This window comes from Leucopleurus acutus (genome assembly GCF_964270905.1).
Source record: "Leucopleurus acutus genome assembly, chromosome: X".
Classification (NCBI taxonomy): domain Eukaryota; kingdom Metazoa; phylum Chordata; class Mammalia; order Artiodactyla; family Delphinidae; genus Leucopleurus; species Leucopleurus acutus.
In genome coordinates this window covers 90,116,468-90,140,416 of record NC_139148.1, presented here as the reverse complement: position 1 = coordinate 90,140,416, position 23,949 = coordinate 90,116,468, and the positions used below count along the sequence as shown (strand labels likewise).

At 41.3% G+C, this 23,949-nt stretch overlaps 1 protein-coding gene across 1 annotated transcript in view; it reads right to left on the bottom strand.

The window, feature by feature from the left end:
• The window catches only part of PLP1 (proteolipid protein 1), a gene marked incomplete at both ends in the record, with an annotated part of 30,830 nt that extends 18,233 nt beyond the window's left edge, over positions 1 to 12,597 (bottom strand). Inside the window, one exon of the mRNA XM_082864395.1 lies at positions 12,552 to 12,597. Within this exon, the coding sequence (XP_082720521.1) occupies positions 12,552 to 12,597 (46 nt within the window). The remainder of the gene's footprint in view (positions 1 to 12,551) is intronic.
• Between the last annotated feature and the right edge of the window lie 11,352 nt (positions 12,598 to 23,949).

The window sequence follows — 23,949 nt, the reverse complement described above, 5'->3', positions numbered from 1 at the left end:
TGAAGAACCTAGTGGTAAGACAGGAATAAAGACACAGACCTACTGCAGAATGGACTTGAGGATATGGGGAGGGGGAAGGGTGAGCTGTGACAAAGCGAGAGAGAGACATGGACATATATACACTATCAGACGTAAGGTAGATAGCTAGTGGGAAGCAGCTGCATAGCACAGGGAGATCAGCTCAGTGCTTTGTGACCACCTAGAGGGGTGGGATAGGGAGGGTGGGAGGGAGGGAGATGCAAGAGAGAAGAGATATGGGAACATATGTATATGTATAACTGATTCACTTTGTTGTAAAGCAGAAATTAACACACCATTGTAAAGCAATTATACTCCAATAAAGATTTTTAAAAAATATAAAGTTAAGGTTGAAACAAACTCAGAAAAAAAGGAAACACTTTCAAGAGAGATCTCTGATCTTTCTGGGAGGATGCACATAGCCTGATAAGAGTGGCCTGCTTCTGGGGAAGGGGATAGGGGGCTTGGAGCAAGAGGGAGACTTTTCACTCTACGCACTTTAGTGTAGTGGGAATTTGTACAATCAGCCTTTGGTATCCTGGGGTTCGCATCCTTGGATTTAACCAACTGCGAATGGTTGAATACTTGGATGCAGAACCTGTGGATACCGAGGGCTGAGGGTTGACTGTGGAACTTGAGCATCAGCAAATTTTGGTATCTTCACCAGTCCTGGAACAAATCCTCTGCAGATACCAAGGGACAATTGTAATTATATGCAATGCCTTGGTTTTTCTATTGAAAATCTCATTCGAAAAATGCTTCAGGTAGATTGAGGGACAGCAGCCTGTGGGTCCCTTGAGTCTGCTCCACTGATGCTGGTGGATCACAAGAGAGAAGTCCTCACCGTGGCAGATAGGCCAGCCCCCATGCCGCCCACACCCTTCTTTGCCTGCGTTTCCAAAACACTGACCTCCAGCCGCAGGAGAGTACTCCCAGGAACCCCTCCTGAGGTACAGCTGGATGGGGAAGAGGGGTTGCTCTTGTCCTGCTCCCCGCGGGAGGTGAAGACATGAGCCCTTGAATACAAGAAAGGTCCTCAGCACAAGAGGCCGGTTCCTCCACCTTCCAGGGGAACAAGGCCCCTCCTCGCCCCTCTGCTGATCCCACGAACAGTGAGGGCTACGTCTGCCACTGAAGGGACACGCTCAGGCAGCTGCTCAAGCCTCCCTTTCAAAGCTGCTGCCCAGGACTGCCTTTTCAGAGATATGATTCTGCCCCCTCCATCATCATCATCATCATCATCGTCGTCATCATCATCAAAGTTTGCTGTCCATTCAGAGAAGCCAGGCCAAGCCCTTCATCCCTGGCTGCTCGCCTGATTCAAAGGAGTCGCTCTGGGCTGTGGCCAATACCTCACGCAAAGCCACGCTCCTATGGAGTGGATTGTCTACCCTCGAGGCTGTGGTGCCTTCCTTGGGAAACTGTGTTAGCATCCAGGATGGAGAAGAAGGGGAGTCTCAGTTCTCCCTGCTGAGAGCTGCATACTCCACGTAAGCACAAATCATGGGGCCAGAGCTTAGCGCAAATGCCCCACAGGGCTGAGGATTGCTTTCCCCCTCCCCTCTTCCCACACCCTGGGCTGAGACCAGGAGGAATACTGGGTGGTTGCTCTCCCCACCAGCATGGGCTCCTCCTGCCACTGAATAGGATGCGGCAGGCACTGAGCCTTGGGGGAGCTCCCACCCTCCAACCATTCCCCGCCTAGGAACTCGATTGCTCTGGAATTGTCTGTGACAGCCAAGGGGGCACAAGGGGCGCAGGGAGGGGTTAATGCACTCCTCCATCCTGGACTGCCCCTTCCTAGGCTGTAGACACCCTGGCCCTTGGAGGGAACTGGGTTCTTTTTTAAAGCACAATTAGTCCAAAACCATAAAGTCTAAGAGGCAATTCCCCTGGAGGACCCTCCAAAGAGGGTTTTACATGCTTCTTGGGTTATCCTTGAAAATCCTTCAAATTTTCTAAAGCACTGCAATTATTTCCACAAGCTGAATCCAGCAGTTCTTGGAAGGATTTCAAAGGATAGAGTGTCAGCAGCTTCCCTTAGCCTCTGCTCCCTCCCCGCAGCAGAAACCTTCAGGAAGGAAAGCAAATCCTCACTGGTATGTTCTCTCTACCCTGGCCATACTGTTGCTGCCCAGCCACAGAAGCTCTATTCGATTCTCAGCCCATGAGACACCCTCCAAGGAGCTGGCCTTAGAGAGAGCCACTGAGCCTAAGCTACAAGCCTAAAAAGCCAGTAGGGTTCTTCGTTCTGGGGCAAGAGCTCCCCTACTGTCCTCAGATTTCCTCAAAAACGGGACATGGAGGTGGCTGGGGAATGCTGGGGTGGGGCTGGCTGTCCCAGTTAAAGCTGAGTTTAGAGAGAGTGGCTAGTCCTGGGTTTCCTGGGAGTAACCATCCTCTCTCTGTTGATAAATCAAGAAGGAAGTTGATAGGATTGCAGCATGAAGGATTTTTAGCAAGGTATCAAGTGGGCCTTCCAGAAGATCAGAGCTCTGTGTGAGCAGCGGAGCAGAGTGACTAATAACATAGACTCTGAAGTCAGACACACCTGGGCTTGAATATCAGCTCTACCAAATACCAGCTCTGTGACTTGGGGTAATTCAACCTCTCTGGGTCTCCATGTTTTCATTCCAAAAACTGAACAATAATAATAGTGACCTCGTGGAGTTATTGAGAAGATTACACAAGATAATGAACATAGTAAGCACAGTGCCTATGCTACGGTATAATAATAATAATAACTAGGGGAGGTGACAGAGTATCTCTGAAAATGTTTAATAAGCATTTAACAAACAGAAGCTGAACTTGAATGATCTCTAGAACCAACGCCTTTCAGATCCAGGATTCCTAGACTTCCGCGGAACCTCTTCATCTTTTAAATGGACCTGAGGAACTATGCTGAGGAGTACTGAGACCCTTTGAGACTCACCCAGCAGTTCAGCCGCGTGCTCCTCTAGGTATGGTCCTCACTAGGATGACCAACTGTCTTGGTTTGCCAAGAACCAAGAAGTTTCCTGAGATGTGGGAATTTCCATGCTTAAACCTAGGTAAACGCCAGGCAAACTGGGACAAGTTGGTCAGCCTACACCAGCACTCGCACCCACGCAGGGCCATAAGCACAGTCCTTGAAGAAGTTCCCTCAAGGGCTGTGCAAAACAGCCTGCGTCAGTTTCCCCATGCTGAAGCCACTGAAGAAGAAATTCTAAAAGCCCCCCATTCCTTTACTCTCTGAAGTATGATGTCCAGGCAAGTAAGCTTGCCAGATAAAATACTCGACACCCAATTAAATTTGAATTTCAGATAAACCACAAAAAAATTGTTTAGGATAAGTATGTTCCCAATTACTGTCTGGGATATACTTATACTAAAAAACGTGTTTATTGTTTATCTGAAAGTCAGTGCCCTGTATTTTTATTTGCTAATTCTGGCAACCCTACAAGCCAGGGCAATCTTCCATGGCAAGCCAAGCTGGTTTCTGGGGAGGGAGCTGGGGGGGTTGCTAGGGAAACCTCAAAAAAGAAATCACAGTTCCCTATGGACACACCTTCTACTCTGCATTTTGGCCCCCCATTCCTTCATCTTGTGAGCCTTACCAGCTCCCCGAACCACGCCTGACTCTAGGGAAGATCGTTTGGGGCAAGGCAAGATGTGATGGGCCCTGAGGCGGGCCGTACAATGCAGTGGTTAGGGGTTCAGGCTTTGTAGCAAGCCAGACTGGGTTTGCATCACACCTCAGCTTAGGACATAGCACAACAGTAATAATAGCGGTTCTTGTTAATAATTAGGGCCTGACCTTTCTCCTGTTGATATTCTCTCTTCTCTTCTTATCCTGTATCCAGCACTTTGCCAGGTTTTGAGAAGAATACAGAGTAATGGGAGGATTTCAGGACACAGCCCTTGCCTGAGGGGACTTACAGGCTCATCTGGAAAACATATTAGAGATATTAACCAAATGGAGACTCAGACACAACTAACATTGAGCATCTACCTATTCTTGGCCTGCCCTATGTGCGCATGTAAACAGAGGGTTTAGCCTGTCCTTTCAAAGTCAGATAAAATTGGCTCTAGCCCCTATGCCACGCCTTGCCAGGGAGGCCCAGTGTCTTCCCCAAGATTTCTGAGAATTCTAAGGGAGCTCAGAATCCTATGACCAAATTTGGTTCTGAATTTGGGCTCCTAATGAACTTCTGATTCACATCCAGTCCATCTTCCATGGCCACTCCCTGCTTTCTATTTTTTGTCACACCAGATTGGGAATGCTGCTTTTCTTCCTGGATTTCTGTAAAAACCACTCACATAAAGGATTTGTGCAAGTAACAGAATTTAGCGATGTTTGGGTGGATGGAGGGACATATGCTATAGCAACACAAACAATTAAAAGTTGATGACGGGCTTCCCTGGTGGCGCAGTGGTTGAAAGTCCGCCTGCCGACGCAGGGGACGCGGGTTCGCGCCCCGGTCTGGGAAGATCCCACATGCCACGGAGCGGCTAGGCCCCGTGAGCCATGGCTGCTCAGCCTGCGCGTCCGGAGCCTGTGCTCCGCAACGGGAGAGGCCACAACAGTGAGAGGCCCGCGTACCACAAAAAAAAAAAAAAAAAGTTGATGACTAGACATTCCTGTATTTAAAAGTCCTTGGCTACATTGCTACTTGGAATTTCTCTGCAAACTCCATCCTCCTGCCATGCATCCACTATTGCTCCTTTCTCCCTTCTCTCATTTCCTCTTTTTTCTTCTCTCCCACCCCAAGTTCATGTTTATTTCTTATGAAAAGCAATTTAGCTACATATGTGTTATCTTCCAGTCCTTTCCATCAGAGCACCTCCTTCCCTGAAACTGGCGTATCTGAGTATTTTCCTTAAAAAGGACTGTACCCTTCTTAGGAAAAACCTTTATGTCAACTAATTTATCACCCTACCCCTCTTGCACAAACGTAATCCCTGTTAATCCCATAGCATACGAGGTAGGGTTGTTATACCCATTTTACACATGAGCAAACTGAGGCATCTGAAGCCCACAGCTGGCACTGGAAGAGCTAGGATTCAAACGCAGTTCTTCTAAGTCCAAGTCTGGTGTTCTTCCCATTACCCAAGGGTGTTGCTAAATTGTGTACTACAGACAATTAGACAATATGTCAGGGATGGGGGTTGGAGAAATTACTCTCAGGTGGAGGGTTCTCTGACTGAGGGGAAATGCCCACTGCAGCCTATAAGCCTTTCCCTCAGACCAGCTCCAGAGTCAGCAAAGCAGCGCTCTCTGTCTACAGCAAAATCACAGGCACTCAGATTCACTAGGCCGCTGGATCCCTGAGTTGTTTAGCCTAGGAATCGCTTCAGACATGACCTAGCTATCACATCTTTGTCGGGTTTTTTTTTTGGTGGTTTTCTGGCTGCAGCCATGCGGCCTGTGGGACCCCAGCTCCCCAACCAGGGATCGAACCCCGGGCCCCAGCAGTGAAAGCGTGGAGTCCCAAACACTGGACGGTCAGGGAATTCCCCACATTTTTGTTTTTTTTCAAACAAATTTTACTACCAGGTCTTGCAGCAGCCCAAAGAAGTGGATACTGTTACAATGTCCAATTTACAGACAAGCAACCTGAGTATCAGAGAACTCACATAACTTGCCCAAGGTCACACAGCTAGTAAATGGTGGAAGGCAAAGGTGGAGCCCTCTGGCTTCATGTGTTGTCAATGCCCTCCAGCAAAAGGCCACCAGGAATACACCTGGCTTTGTTCAAGTTGGGTTTATTGCCCGTTGCAGCAAAGGGAGACACCCCAACACCCCACTGTCTCCCAAAGTGTACGTTTTCCCTAGAGGCAAAGAGCAATAAGTCCAACTTGTTCAACCCCAGGTGTGCTCCTGGTGGTCTTTGGCTGGATGACATTGACAGAAACAGGGGTTCACCAACACTCAGCTGCAGCCCTCACTGCCTTGGACCCAGATGTTCCACTTAGTAATAGTGCCCGCATCTGAGACCCCTTCTGTCTACCTGTTTGAGGTGCCAGCCTGCCCATATCTGGGAGATAAGTTCGTGCTGAATTGCAGTCTGATAGTTCATTGAAGTCCTTCAGCTTTGGGTTTATTTTGCTTTTCTAAGAATGAGATCCCTTGGGGTATTTTTGGTTATCTGTTCGGATTTGTATTGTTCCCTGGTAAAATTGTTTTCTAGCCTTCTAACACATGCTCCTATAGTCTCTCTGCTTGTCTAAGTGTCTTTAATGCTGTTTGTTTATAAGAGGAACAATCTATAAGGAGAGGACAGCATAGATTCAATAAATTTGTCCTTGAGCTGGCCCCAGGGACTGAGGAGTTCAGGTCTCCTCAGACCATTGTCCTTCTGACAAATTTTATCTCAGTTTATCATTTCAAAGCCTTATAGAGATTTCTCAATCTTGTCTTTGTGTCCCTGAGACCTGCTTCCTTTAGTTTCATCTACCCAGAATCAGGGGCTTTCATCTGGCCCCTCATTGGTGGCGATTGGCCTTTGGCCAAATTCTGGACGCACAAAGTTCACCACCGCCATCTTTACAGATGGTTGAGTTCTCATGGGGTTTTCTCAGTCTAAAAATGCACCGCTTCCAGGCTAAACACCTCTTCCTTCATGTTTTCCCCCCATAATGCTAATTTGTGCACTTAGCCCCCTAACTGGCCCAATTTCACCAGGGACAATTTAAAATTGCAGTAGTCCCTTTGGGGGAGCTTTGGACATAAACAGGAGAGGTACTTTAGAGCAAAAAGTAAAAGAAACCCTCTGGAGGAGATTGTCTTCTTTGTCTAAAAGAGAGGTCAGTTTGTTTAACGTAGGAAATATCACCTCCTTGGTTTCCATATTTGGAAGATTAAAAAGTGCTGGCTTTTTAATTATACAGCTTGATAAACTTATCAAGGGCCCACGTTATGTCAAAACCAGCTATATGTACTCTCTTTTTTGTGTGTATACCTCAAAATCTGTATTTCTACGTGTGAACTTTCTTTCTTTTCCTTGCAGAGGAAACATAACTAGCCCTTTACAGTTGATAATTATACATTTGACTGCAGCTGACCCTCTCATATTTTTTCTGTTCCACTGTCTTTTTCCTGTCTTGTGAAACTTTAAATATTAATTTTATCACAAAACAATTTAGTTGTCTTGCATACACTCTAGGAATATTTAGTCCAAATAAACTCAAATTTGTCTAAAAGAAAATTTTAATTTATTAAACTGTCTTACTGTCTGTGTGCACTGAAAAGCATAATAGCCTTGTTGCTATAGCTATAAGAAAATAAGAAGAGGCTTTAGGGACTTCCCTGGTGGCACAGTGGTTAAGAATGTGCCTACCAATGCAGGGGACACAGGTTCGATCTCTGATCCGGGAAGATCCCATATGCCGCGGAGCAACTAAGCCCATGCACCACAACTACTGAGCCCACGCACTGCAACTACTGAAGTCTGGGCGCCTAAACCCTGTGCTCCACAACAAGAGAAGCCACCAAAATTAGAAGCCTGCACACTGCAACAAATCCCCCGCTTGCTGCAACTAAAGCCCGCGTGCAGCAATGAAGATCCAATGCAGCCAAAAAATAAATTAATTAATTTTAAAAAAGAAAAAAAATTTAATGGCTTTAAAAAAGGAAGAGGGTTTAAAGTGAGAGAGTGGCATGGACATATATACACTACCAAATGTAAAACTGATAGCTAGTGGGAAGCAGCTGCATAGCACAGGGAGTTCAGCTTGGTGCTTTGTGACCACCTAGAGGGGTGGGATGGGGGGGTGGGAGGGAGGGAGATGCAAGAGGGAAGAGATACGGGGACATGTGTATATGTATACCTGATTCACTTTGTTATAAAGCAGAAACTAACACACCACTGTGTGATAAGCAATTATACTCTAATAAAGATGTTTAAAAAAAGAAGAGTGTTTAGTTTCAAGATAAAAGAAGAATTTTGGTATGATTTGATATCTTTAGCACACTATCTTGGCTTATGCAAAACCAGGTTTAAATGTCTCATAATTCAAACTTCTTAAATTTTCTACATTGGTTTTATAAGTTAAACAAGTTAGTATTGTTTCCATAACTTGTTTAAATTAAAATTATATGTATAAAATTGTATTCAACTAAACAGAATGAAAAAAATCTTTTCAAAACTTTGTTTATGAAATTCTAAAAAATGCTGTATACTGAAAGAATTCAGTGTGTTAGCTAAGTTGTAATTTCCAGATACTTAGCTAATTTTAAAACCTTAGACCCAAGTTCATTGTAAATAATCTTTGGCTGTCTGGACAGTTCCAAAAAGAAAAAAAAAGATACAAATATAGCTATATTCTTATTTTTTAATGGCAATCAACTAACAAAATATACAAAAGTTTTGGATGATATTTTGTACATTTTTTTGCCTTCTAAAACTGTTAAAATATGAAATAATTGTTCATGGAGACAAACATAGCTAAACAACTTTTTATTTTCTGTCCTCTAGTTTTCTCTCACGTTTCAGGAAAGAAAAGTTCAGTACTTTGATTAAAGATGAGAAAATATAAATGGTTAGTTATACTTGGTACAGTAATTACAGAGAAATAGAAATGTATAAAAGATAATGGATATTATTTTCATTTTGCTTTTTAAAGAAGCAGTAATACATACAGATGGCCAGCAAACACATGAAAAGATGCTCAACATCACTAATTATTAGAGAAATGCAAATCAAAGCTACAATGAGGTATCACCTCACACTGGTCAGAATGGCCATCATCAAAAAATCTACAAACAATAAATGCTGAAGAGGGTGTGGAGAAAAGGGAACCCTCATGCATTGTTGGTGGGAATGTAAATTGATACAGCCACTATGGAGAACAGTATGGAAATTCCTTTAAAAACTAAAAACAGAACTACCATATGACACAGTAATCTCACTACTGGGCATATACCCAGAGAAAACCATAATTCAAAAAGACACATAGGGCCTTCCCTGGTGGCGCAGTGGTTAAGAATCCACCTGCCAATGCAGGGGACACGGGTTCGAGCCCTGGTCCAGGAAGACCCTACATGCCGCAGAGCAACTAAGCCTGTGCACCACAACTACTGAGCTGCGCTCTACATCCCACATGCCGCAACACGCCTACAGAGCCTGCGTGCTGCAACTACTACCACACGCCTAGAGCCTGTGCTCTGCAACAAGAGAAGCCACAGCAATAAGAAGCCCACGAACCGCAACAAAGAGTAGCTCCTGCTCGCTGCAACTAGAGAAAGCCTGTGGGCAGCAGTGAAGAACCAACGCACCAAAAATTATTTAATTAATTAAATTTTTTAAAAAAGACACATGCACCCCAATGTTCATTGCAGCATTATTTACAATAGCCACGACATGTAAGCAACCTAAATGTCCACCGACAGAGGAATAGATAAAGAAGATGTGGTACATATATACAATGGAATATTACTCAGCCATAAAAAGGAACAAAATTGGGTCATTTGTAGAGATGTGGATGGACCTAGAGACTGTCATACAGAGTGAAGTAAGTCAGAAAGAGAAAAACAAATATCGTATATTAAAGCATACATGTGGAACCTGAAAAATTAGTATAGACCATCTTATTTACAAAGCAGAGATAGAGACAGAGACATAGAGAACAAACGTATGGATACCAAGGATGAAGGGGGTGGGGTGGGATGAATTAGGAGATTGGGATTGACATATATACACTATTGATACTATGTATAAAATAGATAACTAATGAGAACCTACTGTATAGCACAGGGAACTCTACTCAGTGCTCTGTGATCACCTAAATGAGAAGGAAATCCAAAATAGAGAGGATATATGTGCACATATGGCTGATTCACTTTGCTGTACAGTATAAACTAACACAGTATTGTAAAGCAACTATACTTCAATAAAAATTTAAAAAATAAAGAAGCATTCATAGTTATTTTAAATGATATGTTTTATTTAACATACTAAGTTAATTATATTTAAAGCAATAGTTAAAAGCTTGAGATTATTACATATTTTCATATTTATATATCTGTATATGCATAAGTGCAAATATATAAAGATGTATTAATAAATTCTTTATTACAAGTTGTTGCATGAATAATGTACCAAAGGAGTAAAATTAGAATTTGGGTCTTCTTTTTGTAGAATGACTAAGTTTTTCTGTGCCCAAATTAGTAGAGGTTCCTTTTTGTCTCCAAATTATTGTTAACTCTCTGAGCTTTGTGACACAGTCTGAAATCATTTGTTAAAGATTCCTTATTTTTTTAAAAAAGTTAATTGTCTAATAGATGTTGTTGTTTATCACTGGGTAATTTTACCATGCTAACTACAAATATTTTTGGCTTTAGATATTTATGACTTATACCTAGTCCCTTCTAACAACTATTCTTAATTTTGCCTTTCCCAAATGCAGAATGATAAAACTATTAAAATGTCTTTTACGTCTAAACAACCATTGGGTTTCCTAAAATGAGCATTAAGTAACAAAAAGATTTGCCCATTCATCCTATAAAAGAAAGGATAATAAGAATAATTAGGTTTGTCTAATTATCTCCAACTTTTGTCAAACTATTATGAGAACTTTGTCTCCCAAACTTAGTATTATAAATAACCTGAAAAATTAAAAATAGAGTTTATCTTCCAGATATGTAAAATATGCAAATGTAGATATCTTTCCATGTTGAATAACTTTCAAGTTAAAATAAACATACTAATATTTAAGCACAAAGACTGATACAATACCTGTCTGTCAAAAGATTTTTCCGGGATTCTAGATTGACAAACGCTTTTTCCCTTTTTGTTCATAAAGTTTCTGGATAGGCACTAGGGGTATGTAATAGCTTAATTCCACAGGAATGGTCAGAGGTATATTGCTTATTTTGGTCTTTCATTAGATCCAGTAGCTGAGGCATAGCACCTTGCCTAAGAGCTATAACAGCAATAGCAAAACATGTCGAAACTTCAATTAGCTTAGTGTTAGCTCTCCACTAAACTCAATGGTTCCCCATACTGTGCAAACTCTCTCATTGAGAAAAAAGGCATAACCTCCTAGGAAATACTGCTTTCCCTGTCACACTCTCTGTGGCTGTGACACTTGAAACGCAGTCAGCCTCCTGCATTTACTCGAAGAAGGAAAAACCTACAATTGCTTCCTTCTGTCAGGAAATTCTCTATATCCTATACACACCTTCAGAGACGCTTCAGCCTGCTTTGCAAGAACTGCTCAATCCGACTCAAAAAAAAAACCTATATTAACTTAGAAGGATACAAAATGGGCTCACTGCTATTGTCACAAATGTCACTTTTGCTCCCAATACAGTCTGTGCCCCATTAGGGTACTATTTCATATGTGGACATCAGAAATCACACTAACTCATCTTGTATATTCAGGATAATTTTTAGAGATTTAAAATTACCACTCCTCCAGAGGATCATGTTTATCTAGAAATAATTTTTAAATTACCCCCAGATTACCCAATCACCTCCAAAATGAGGCATATGCAAACTACTTTGGAGAACTCCCAGAAGGGATAACTGATTGCCTCTTCATGTATACTATTAGAGCTGTGATTCCCATATTAGAAATAATAGAACTGGCAAAGATGATCCAAAACTTGTCTCTGACCTTAGAAAAAATCTTAAATAATATAAGCTCGACTCTGAAAGCCCAACAACCTAGTCAAATTTCAGTAGCCAGGGCTGTTATAAACAATCACATTACCCTTGAGTTTTCTCTTGACTAGTCAAGGGGAATTTTACACTATAGCAAATACTTCTTGCTATGCCAATACACTACGAGATAAGTAAAACAGCTGGGAGAATAAAAGCCACTTGTTTCCTAGACTAATCATCATTGTGTTTCTGATAATTGTTAGTATTACAGTTGGCTGATATAGCCTGGATAGAGTTAGAAATGCTACTCTACAACCATTGTCACATTGGAGGACTCAACAACTCATCCTGAAGCAGAGTAGACTAACACTAGTCCTGCTACAGACTACATTCTCCAGCCAACCTCCTGATCAACAAAATCTTGGCAAAAGTGAAAACCTGGCTATCACTGATTAATGTTCAGCAACCCAACTTCATCTGCCCTTGGCTATAAGGGAGGCACTAAGAAAAAAACAAACAGCCCCTCACAGCTAGGACCCAGCCTGGTACTATCAGCTGGGCCCTGCTGTTCTCCTGCTAAACAATCTCACAGAACATCAAAATCAGACAAGGCCACTCTGTGACCATGATGAATCAAAACCAAGAAAGACCACTGTGGGGGCCGAAATAGCTCAGCAGGAGAGCATGAGATTGAAAAGGCCACTGTGTAATCAGATCTGAACAGAGACAAAATATGAACATTATGTAAATCATAGCAATGACCAAACTCTACCCCCCCCCCAATTCTGGCTAATACGAGTGACTGCTGCTTCTTTAATTACATCTTTATCTTTGCTTTAATCTTCCCTCTTTTTAGATAAGATTTATTGAGATATTCAATTATAGAATTACTCCTGATTCCTGACAGCATCCAATCCAGAGTAAATCCCCACTTCTTTAAACCCTCACCAAAATCACTGAAGTCCAAATCCTGAAGCACCCCATGATTCCTCATGGTGTGCATTCTCTTTTCACTGCAATAACACATACATTATCGCAATTTTATCCCACAGGAAGAAATTACTATCATCACCATTTTGCAGATAATGAAACTAAGACTCTGAGAATTTAAATAACTTTCCCAGGACTACCCAGCTAGTAAGCAGGGAAACCCACACAAGAACCCACAACTTGTTCTTTGCAGTATGTCATGCTGCTTTTAAAAGATATATGTATATGTATAGCTGATTCACTTTGTTATAAAGCAGAAACTAATACACCATTGTAAAGCAATTATACTCCAATAAAGATGTTAAAAAAATAAAAGATTGCTTGAACGGGGATTCTATTAGTTTCCTGGCAATTTCTCTAAAGAAAATTCCATTTTCCAAAAGGCTACATCTTACTTTTAGTTGACATATTGGTATATCAACCCCTCCCTGGCTATTCTCAGCCACTTTGAATGCTCTCATTAACTTGCACACAGTAGTTGCTCACTAAATTGTGTGTGTGTGTGTTGTGTGTGTGTGTGTGTGTGTGTGTGTGTGTGTGTGTGTTGTGGTTGGATAGGTTGTGATGTATTTTAATGTGTCCTGTGATTTGTCCTGGGGCCTGCACCTGGTTACTTGAATCACCCATCCATTTCTACACAGAAAAAAACCAAACAAACTTCTTTCTTTGGGTCCCTTCCAGGCTTGGGGGCTGACCCAGCCAGCCTGGTGAGGCTTCTAACTCAGCGCGGGGTTGTGAGGGCATGTGAAGGGAGGAGCCAGAGCTGCCACTGTGGGGCTTCTGACAATTTAGAGCTGACAGTGGCAATGGCAAGGGCATTAGTCTCCCAGCAGGGATGAAGTGAATTCTTCCTGCTTTCAGCCTCCTGCCCACCTCATGTTGGGTGCAGGGGCTGGAAGAGAGGTTTCAGAAGGGATGTAAGATATGGCTTCTGCTTTGGGGAGCTTACCTTAGCCTCCCCCAGCAAGAATACCTCCTGCTTCCTCTTCTCCCCCTCCCATCCAGTGCCATGTGTTGAGATGCTAAAGGAAGCACTCTTGCAGGGAGCTGCAGATGTGCTGGCTGTTGTGGGCATGAGGCACAGCCCTGAAAACCCACAGATGGAGAAGCGTGCATGTTCATTGACCTAAGCATGTCTGCTTTCCAATAATTACCAGTCAAGAAAATCCCAAGGGATGGTGAGGAGGGAGGAGAGGAAGGAGGCAAGGAACAAAGTTCTAGCCATTTTTATGCATCAGGGGTTTAGGGACAGTGATCTGAAATGTGTATTACGGGAGCAGGGGAGTTTGCCTGGAGGCTGCATCTGCTTAAAGGTACTTTATTTGGATTATACTTTCATTGGGGGTGGCATGGTGAGCAGGTGGCAGCTTACAGCAGCATCAGTAGAGCTGAAGCTGCTCCAAGTCATCCCTGCTTTCAGGTGTGATGAAAGGAGCTCCTTCCCTGGGCCAGCAGGCAAGAGAAGAAGCCAGAGAGATGGGATCAACGAGAAGGGTGTGGAGTCTTGAGAAAAGGTGAGCAGGAGGCAAAGTGTTTCAGAGGCAGTGGCTCCTTCCTGAGAATCAGGACAGTGGCTGTTTATGAACTGCCCAAGACCATTGTTCATGGTTGGTCTTTATTAGATAATCAGAGAATTTTTTCCCATATCAACTCACAGATTTAAGAGAGGAATAGAATCATTGGAGTGATCCATGGCATTCTTGAGATTGGATCCTCTGAACTTTGACCTGGAAGGTTAGAGTGGGGGGCTGACTTGGTCCATCTGGACATCCATCGGCTTGTTTATCCTACAGCCACCAGAGCCACCAGCCCAGTTTCTGCTCCTCCTCTTAGAAAGCCCCAGCTCCCACAAAAACACAATGGCTCTTTCCCAGTCCCCAGCAGCCCAGCTGACACAGGCTGGCATTTTAAAAAAAGAACCTCCCTTCACCCCTGCTCCAAATAGGAGATAATGAATAGGAAAGAAAGTATCAATAACACCAAATGGAAATATCCTCAAAGCACTGACACTGTTCATTGGAGTAGCTTACTGGAAGGAGAGTGGAGTTTCCCAAAGCACGTTTCAGAGAACGCCATTTCCACTCAATGCTGAAGGGTGGCTCTGAGGAGGAATCTGCTTGTGAAAGGCTGGGTTACCCAAACTTAAAAATAAAAAATGTTGGAGACACAACGACCCAAAACCTGTGGGATGCAGCAAAAGCAGTTCTAAGGGGGAAGTTTATAGCAATACAAGCCCACCTTAAGAAGCAGGAAACATCTAGAATAAACAACCTAACCTTGCACCTCAAGCAATTAGAGAAAGAAGAACAAAAAAAAAACCCAAAGCTAGCAGAAGGAAAGAAATCATAAAAATCAGATCAGAAATAAATGAAAAAGAAATGAAGGAAACAATAGCACAGATCAATAAAACTAAAAGCTGGTTCTTTGAGAAGATAAACAAAATAGATAAACCACTAGCCAGACTCATCAAGAAAAAAAGGGAGAAGACTCAAATCAATAGAATTAGAAATGAAAAAGGAGAGGTAACAACTGACACTGCAGAAATAAAAGAGATCATGAGAGATTACTACAAGCAACTCTATGCCAATAAAATGGACAATCTGGAAGAAATGGACAAATTCTTAGAAATGCACAACCTGCCAAGACTGAATCAGGAAGAAATAGAAAATATGAACAGACCAATCACAAGCACTGAAATGGAAACTGTGATTAAAAATCTTCCAACAAAGAAAAGCCCAGGACCAGATGGCTTCACAGGCGAATTCTATCAAACATTTAGAGAAGAGCTAACACCTATCCTTCTCAAACTCTTCCAAAATATAGCAGAGGGAGGAACACTCCCAAACTCCTTCTACGAGGCCACCATCACCTTGATACCAAAACCAGACAAGGATGTCACAAAGAAAGAAAACTACAGACCAATATCACTGATGAACATAGATGCAAAAATCCTCAACAAAATACTAGCAAACAGAATCCAACAGCACATTAAAAGGATCATACACCATGATCAAGTGGGGTTTATTCCAGGAATGCAAGGATTCTTCAATATACGCAAATCTATCAATGTGATAAACCATATTAACAAATTGAAGGAGAAAAACCATATGATCATCTCAATAGATGCAGAGAAAGCTTTTGACAAAATTCAACACCCATTTATGATAAAAACCCTGCAGAAAGTAGGCATAGAGGGAACTTTCCTCAACATAATAAAGGCCATATATGACATGCCCACAGCAACATCATCCTCAATGGTGAAAAACTGAAAGCATTTCCACTAAGATCAGGAACAAGACAAGGGTGCCCACTCTCACCACTCTTATTCAACATAGTTTTGGAAGTTTTAGCCACAGCAATCAGAGAAGAGAAGGAAATAAAAGGAATCCAAATCGGAAAAGAAGAAGTAAAGCTGTCACTGTTTGCAGATGACATGATCCTATACATAGAGAATCCTAAAGATGCTACCAGAAAACTACTAGAGCTAATCAATGAATTTGGTAAAGTGGCAGGATACAAAATTAATGCACAGAAATCTCTGGCATTCCTATATACTAATGATGAAAAATCTGAAAGTGAAATCAAGAAAACACTCCCATTTACCATTGCAACAAAAAGAATAAAATATCTAGGAATAAACCTACCTAAGGAGACAAAAGACCTGTATGCAGAAAATTATAAGACACTGATGAAAGAAATTAAAGATGATACAAATAGATGGAGACATATACTATGTTCTTGGATTTGAAGAATCAACATTGTGAAAATGACTCTACTACCCAAAGCAATCTATAGATTCAATGCAATCCCTATCAAACTACCACTGGCATTTTTCACAGAACTAGAACAAAAAATTTCGCAATTTGTATGGAAACACAAAAGACCCCGAATAGCAAAAGCAATCTTGAGAACAAAAAAGGGAACTGGAGGAATCAGGCTCCCTGACTTCAGACTATACTACAAAGCTACAGTTATGAAGATGGTACGGTACTGGCACAAAAACAGAAAGATAGATCAATGGAACAGGTTAGAAAGCCCAGAGATAAACCCATGCACATATGGACACCTTATCTTTGATAAAGGAGGCAGGAATGTACAGTGGAGAAAGGACAGGCTCTTCAATAAGTGGTGCTGGGAAAACTGGACAGGTACATGTAAAAGTATGAGATTAGATCACTCCCTAACACCATACACAAAAATAAGCTCAAAATGGATTAAAGACCTAAATATAAGGCCAGAAACTATCAAGCTCTTAGAGGAAAACATAGGCAGAACACTCTATGACATAAATCACAGCAAGATTCTTTCTGACCCACCTCCTAGAGTAATGGAAATAAAAACAAAAATAAACAAATGGGACCTAATGAAACTTCAAAGCTTTTGCACAGCAAAGGAAACCACGAACAAGACCAAAATACAACCCTCAGAATGGGAGAAAATATTTGCAAATGAAGCAACTGACAAAGGATTAATCTCCAAAATTTACAAGCAGCTCATGCAGCTCAATAACAAAAAAACAAACAACCCACTCCAAAAATGGGCAGAAGACCTAAATAGACATTTCTCCAAAGAAGATATACAGACTGCCAACAAACACATGAAAGAATGCTCAACATCATTAATCATTAGAGAAATGCAAATCAAAACTACAATGAGATATCATCTCACACCAGTCAGAATGGCCATCATCCAAAAATCTAGAAACAATAAATGCTGGAGAGGGTGTAGAGAAAAGGGAACCCTCTTGCACTGCTGGTGGGAATGTGAATTGGTTCAGCCACTATGGAGAACAGTATGGAGGTTCCTTAAAAAACTACAAATAGAACTACCATATGACCAAGCAATCCCACTACTGGGCATATACCCTGAGAAAACCGAAATTCAAGAGTCATGTACCAAAATGTTCATTGCAGCTCTATTTACAATAGCCCGGAGATGGAAACAACCTAAGTGCCCATCATCGGATAAATGGATAAAGAAGATGTGGCACATATATACAATGGAATATTACTCAGCCATAAAAAGAAATGAAATTGAGCTATTTGTAATGAGGTGGATAGACCTAGAGTCTGTCATACACGGTGAAGTAAGTCAGAAAGAAAAAGACAAATACCGTATGCTAACACATATATATTGGAATTTAAGAAAAAAAAATGTCATGAAGAACCTAGGGGTAAGGCAGGAATAAAGATGCAGACCTCCTAGAGAACGGACTTGAGGTTATGGGGAGGGGGAAGGGTGAGCTGTGACGGGGCGAGAGAGAGTCATGGACATATACACACTAACAAACGTAGTAAGGTAGATAGCTAGTGGGAAGCAGCCGCATGGCACAGGGATATTGGCTTGGTGCTTTGTGACAGCCTGGAGGGGTGGGATAGGGAGGGTGGGAGGGAGGGAGACGCAAGAGGGAAGAAATATGGGAACATATGTATATGTATAACTGATTCACTTTGTTATAAAGCAGAAACTAACACACCATTGTAAAGCAATTATACCCCAATAAAGATGTTAAAAAAATAAAATAAAATAAAATAAAAATAAATAAAAATAAATAAAAAATGTTTCTACTTACAGACTTCTCAGAACCTCCAATATACTAATGTGCATTATGGCCTCTAAAAGATGGAGGGAATAGAGTTTGCCGCTGGATGCCATTTATCAAATGCTTACTGTGTGCTAGGCTCTGAGCTAAGTGCTTCACATGTATTAATCCTCATGTAACCCTCATCACATAAGATAGATGCTACTGTTCTCGTCATTCTAGAGGTAAAGTAACTGAGCCACACAGAGTTTAAGTAACTTCATCGAAGGTCACAAGCTATAATTAGCAGATTTGATACTTTGGGGAATTGTACTATAGCATATCAGATCTGTGTGGCAGACACTGTACAGATGCTCACCAAACCCATTTCCTCTTCTTAAGGGTCCACCACCAAATTACATCACCCAGGCTCTCTTGCAATGGGGTGGTCAGTACTTACCTTTGGAATGTGAGCAGAAATGATGTGTGTCCCCTCCAGGCTGAGACAGGTAAGAATGGGTGTGCCTCCTCTACCTTCTCGCTTTTCCCTCACCTCTCGGCAGAATGCAGAGGATCCAGTAAAGGACTCCAGACACATAAAGGTGGCCAAGCCACACTACGAAATGAGCTTGGGTCGCTGGATGTCTGTGTAGATAAGAGCCTCCCAGCCCAGCCCACACCCACTCCTTCCAAGCAGCATTGACTGTGACATGGATAAAAAATAATTGTTGATTGCATTAAACCACTGAGATTTGGGGGTTGTTTGTTACAATATTTATCCTATCCTATCTGGACTAATACAATCAAGAAATTCTTTTTCCCTGGAGTGTTTCCTGGGACAAAGATTCTGAGAAGTTGACACTGAGGAGCATCTGTGTAGTATAATGAGCACCAGCTTCAAAGTCAGACAGAACTAGATTCAAATCTCAGTTCTGTACAAGCTATGCCACTCTGGGCAAGTCACTTAACTCTTCTGAGCTTCTGTTGCCTAATTTAAAAGTGGACATAATAATGCCAAACTCAAAGAGTCATTGTGCAGATTAAGTGAGATCATGAACAGAAAAGTGTCTGACACACAGTAGGTGCTTGTTAAAAGGTAGCTATTATCATTTCAGGAAAGCCCTGGCACTCTGTCTGGCACATAATAATAAGGACCTAAGAGGGAGAGGACTGGGGTTGGCTGCATGAACACAGCATGAAGGGGGCTAGTGTGCCACAGCTAGCCGGTAAGGAGTCCGGGAAAAAGTCTGGAACTGCCTAAGAGGCAAGAAACCATTGTTTCAGGGTGTGCGAGGAGGGGGGATTCACAGCACCACCTAAACAAGCTCCAGAGACGGGAATGAGCAGCGACTATCAGCACGGACACCAGAGATGGGCATGAGACGCTAAGGCTGCTGCTGCCGCCACCAAGAAGTCTGTGTGCGAGCACGGATCACTCTCCACACCTCCCCTCCCGGGAGCCTGTGCAGCCCGCCACTGCCAGGGTCCCGTGATCCAGGGACAACTTCCCCGGGAGAACACATGTCGTGCCTCAGGCTGTTGCAACATCATGCCGGCCTCTGCCGCCGCAGGCTCGCCCCGCATCCGTACCCCTCCCTCCCCCCGGCCTGAGTGAGCCAGAGCCCCCGAATCAGCTGCTTCTTTAACCGCGTGTCCTGTCTGGACAGGGAACAGACGCCCTCAGGCGACCTAATGCAGAGGCAGGGCCAACTCCGAAGCTGAACCCCGGGAGCTGTGCGAACAAAGAAGAGAAAGGGAAATCTCTCCATGCAGCCACAGGAGCAGCTGGTTAAATGTCCACAATCAAATTGATGTACCGTGCATCTGTGGAATACCTGGATAGACAACGAATCATCCCAAAACTGAGGTGGTGGACTTTGGGAGCAATTGTAGACATGGGGTTTGCTTTCTCTATCTAATTTGTTTCTGGTTTTATGTTTATCTTAGTTTAGTCCTTAGAGTTTATTATCACTGGTAGATTTGTTTATTGATTTCGTTGCTCTCTTTATATATATATATATATATATATATATATATATATATATATATATATACGTTTCCCTTTTCTCCTTTTGTGAGTGTGTATATGTATGATTCTTTGTCTGATTTTGTCTGTATACCTTTGTTTTTACCATTTGTCCTAGGGTTCTGTCTGTCCACTTATTTTTGTTTTTTGTTTTTAGTATAGTTTTTAGTGCTTGTTATCATTGGTGGATTTATTTTTTGGTTTGGTTGCTCTCTTCTTTCCTTCTTTCTTTTTTTATTACTCTTTTATTTTTAATAATATTTGTTTTATTTTAATAACTTTATTTTTCTTTCTTTCTTTCTTACTTTTTCTCCCTTTTCTTCTTAGCCGCATAGTTGACAGCATCTTGGTGCTCTGTCAGGGTGTCAGGCTTGAGCCTCTGAGGTGCAAGAGCTGAGTTCAGGACACTGGTCCACCAGAGACCACCCAGCCCCACATAATATCAAACGGCAAAAGCTTTCTCAGAGATCTCCATCTCACTGCTAAGACCCAGCTCCACTCAACGAACAGCAAGCTACAGTGCTGGACAAACTATTCCAAACAACTAGCAAGACAGAAACATAACCCCACCCATTAGCAGAGAGGCTGCCTAAAATCATAATAAGTTCACAGACACCCCTACACACACCATCGGACACGGTCCTGCCCAGCAGATAGACAAGGTACAGCTTCATCCACCAGAACACAGACACCAGTCCCCTCCACCAGGAAGCCTACAAAACCCACTGAACCAAACTTACTCACTGGGGGCAAACACCAAAAACAATGGGAACTACAATCCTGAAGGCTACAAAAAGGAGACCCCAAACACAGTAACTTAAGCAAAATGAAAAGACAGAGAAATACACAGAAGATGAAGGAGCAAAGTAAAAACCCACCAAACCAAACAAATGAAGAGGAAATAGGCAGTCTACCTGAAAAAGAATTCAGAGTAATGATAGTAAAGATGATCCAAAATCTTGGAAATAAAATGGAGAAAATGCAAGAAATGTTTCACAAGGACCTAGAAGAACTAAAGAGCAAACAAACAATGATGAAAAACACAATAAATGAAATTAAAAATTCTCTAGAAGGAATCAATAGCAGAATAACTGAGGCAGAAAAAATGGATAAGTGACCTGGAAGATAAAATAGTGGAAATAACTACCACAGAAGAGAATAAAGAAAAAAGAATGAAAACAATTGAGGACAGTCTCAGAGACCTCTGGGGCAATGTTAAACTCACCAACATTCAAATTATAGGGGTCCCAGAAGAAGAAGAGAAAAAAAAAGGGACTGAGAAAATATTTGAAGAGATTATAGTTGAAAAATTCCCTAATATGGGAAAGGAAATAGTCAATCAAGTCCAGGAAGCACAGAGAGTCCCATACAGGAAAAATCCAAAGAGAAACATGCCAACGCACATAATAGTCAAACTATCAAAAATAAAATACAAAGAAAAAATATTAAAAAGCAGCAAGGGAAAAGCAACAAATGACATACAAGGGAATCCCCATAAGCTTAACAGTTGATCTTTCAGTAGAAACTCTGCAAGCCAGAAGGGAGTGGCAAGACATATTTAAAGTGATGAAAGAGAAAAACCTACAACCAAGATTACTCCACACAGCAAGGATCTCATTCAGATTCAACCGAGAAATTAAAATCTTTACAGACAAGCAAAAGCTAAGAGAATTCACCACCACCAAACCAGCTTTACAACAAATCCTAAAGGAACTTCTCTAGGCAGGAAACACAAGAGAAGGAAAAGACCTACAATAACAAACCCCAAACAATTAAGAAAATGGTAATAGGAACACACATATCGATAACTACCTTAAATGTAAATGGATTAAATGCTCCAACCAAAAGACATAAACTGGATAAATGGATAAAAAAAACAAGACCCGTATATATACTGTCTAGAAGAGACCAACTTCAGACATAGGGACACATACAGACTGAAAGTGAGGGGATGGAAAAAGATATTCCATGCAAATAGAAATCAAAAGAAAGATGGAGGAGGAATACTAATATTCAGACAAAATAGACTTTAAAGCAAAGACTATTTCAAGAGACAAAGAAGGACACAACATAATGATCAAGGGATCAATCCAAGAAGAAGATATAACAATTGTAAATATTTATGCACCCAAAATAGGAGTACCTCAATATATAAGGCAAATACTAACAGCCATAAAATGGGAAATTGATAGTAACACAGTCATAGTAGGGGACTTTAACACCCCACTTTCACCAATGGGCAGATCATCCAAAATGAAAATAAAGAAGGAAACACATGCTTTAAATGACACATTAAACAAGATGGACTTAACTGATATTTATAGGACATTCCATCCAAAAACAACTGAATACACTTTCTGCTCAAGTGCTCATGGAACATTCTTCAAGATAGATTATATCTTGGGTCACAAGCCCAATCAAGCCTTGGTAAATTTAAGAAAATTGAAATCATATCAAGTATCTTTTCTGACCACAACGCTATAAGACTAGATATCAATTACAGGATAAAAACTGTACAAAATACAAACACAGGGAGGTGAAACCAAACACTACTAAATAACCAAAAGATCACTGAAGAAATCAAAGAGGAAATTTTAAAAATACCTAGAAACAAATTACAATGAAAACAAGACAACCCAAAACCTATGGGATGCAGTAAAAGCAGTTCTAAGAGGGAAGTTTATAGCAATACAACCAATCCTACGTCAAGAAACAAAAACAATCTCAAATAAACAACTTAACCTTACACTTAAAGCAATGAGAGAAAGAAGAACAAAAAAAACCAAAGTTAGCAGAAGGAAAGAAATCATGAAGATCTGATCAGAAATAAATGAAAGAGAAATAAAGGAAACAATAGCAAAGATCAATAAAACTAGAAGCTGGTTCTCTGAGAAGATAAGAAAAAAACAATAAACCATTAGCTCGACTCGTCAAGAAAAAAAGGGAGAAGACTCAAATCAATACAATTAGAAATGAAAAAGGAGAAGTAACAACTGACACTGCAGAAATACAAAGAATCATGAGAGATTATTACAAGCAACAATATGCAAATAAAATGGACAACCTGGAAAAAATGGACAAATTCTTAGAAAAGCACAATCTTCCAAGACTGAACAAGGAAGAAATAGAAAATATAAACAGACCAAACATAGGCACTGAAATTGAAATTATGAGTAAAAATCTTCCAACAAACAAAAGCCCAAGACCAGATGGCTTCACAGGCGAATTCTATCAAACATTTAGGGAAGAGCTAACACCTATGCTTCTCAAAGTCTTCCAAAATATAGCAGAGGGAGGAACACTCCCAAACTCACTCTACGAGGCCACCATCACCCTGATACCAAAACCAGACAAAGATGTCACAAAAAAAGAAAACTACAGGCCAATATCACTGATGAACATACATGCAAAAATCCTCAACAAAATACTAACAAACCAAATCTAACAGCACATTAAAAGGATCATACAACATAATCAATTGGGGTTTATGCCAGGAATGCAAGGATTCTTCAATATACACAAATCAATCAATGTGATAAACCATATTAATGAATTGAAGGAGAAAAACCATATGATCATCTCAATAGATTCAGAAAAAACTTTAGACAAAATTCAACACCCATTTATGATAAAAACCCTCCAGAAAGTAGGCATAGAGGGAACTTACCTCAAAATAATAAAGGCCATATATGACAAACCCGCAGCCAACATCATTCTCAATGGTGAAAAACTGAAACCATTTCCACCAAGATCAGGAATAAGACAAGGCTGTCCACTCTCACCACTATTATTCAACATAGATTTGGAAG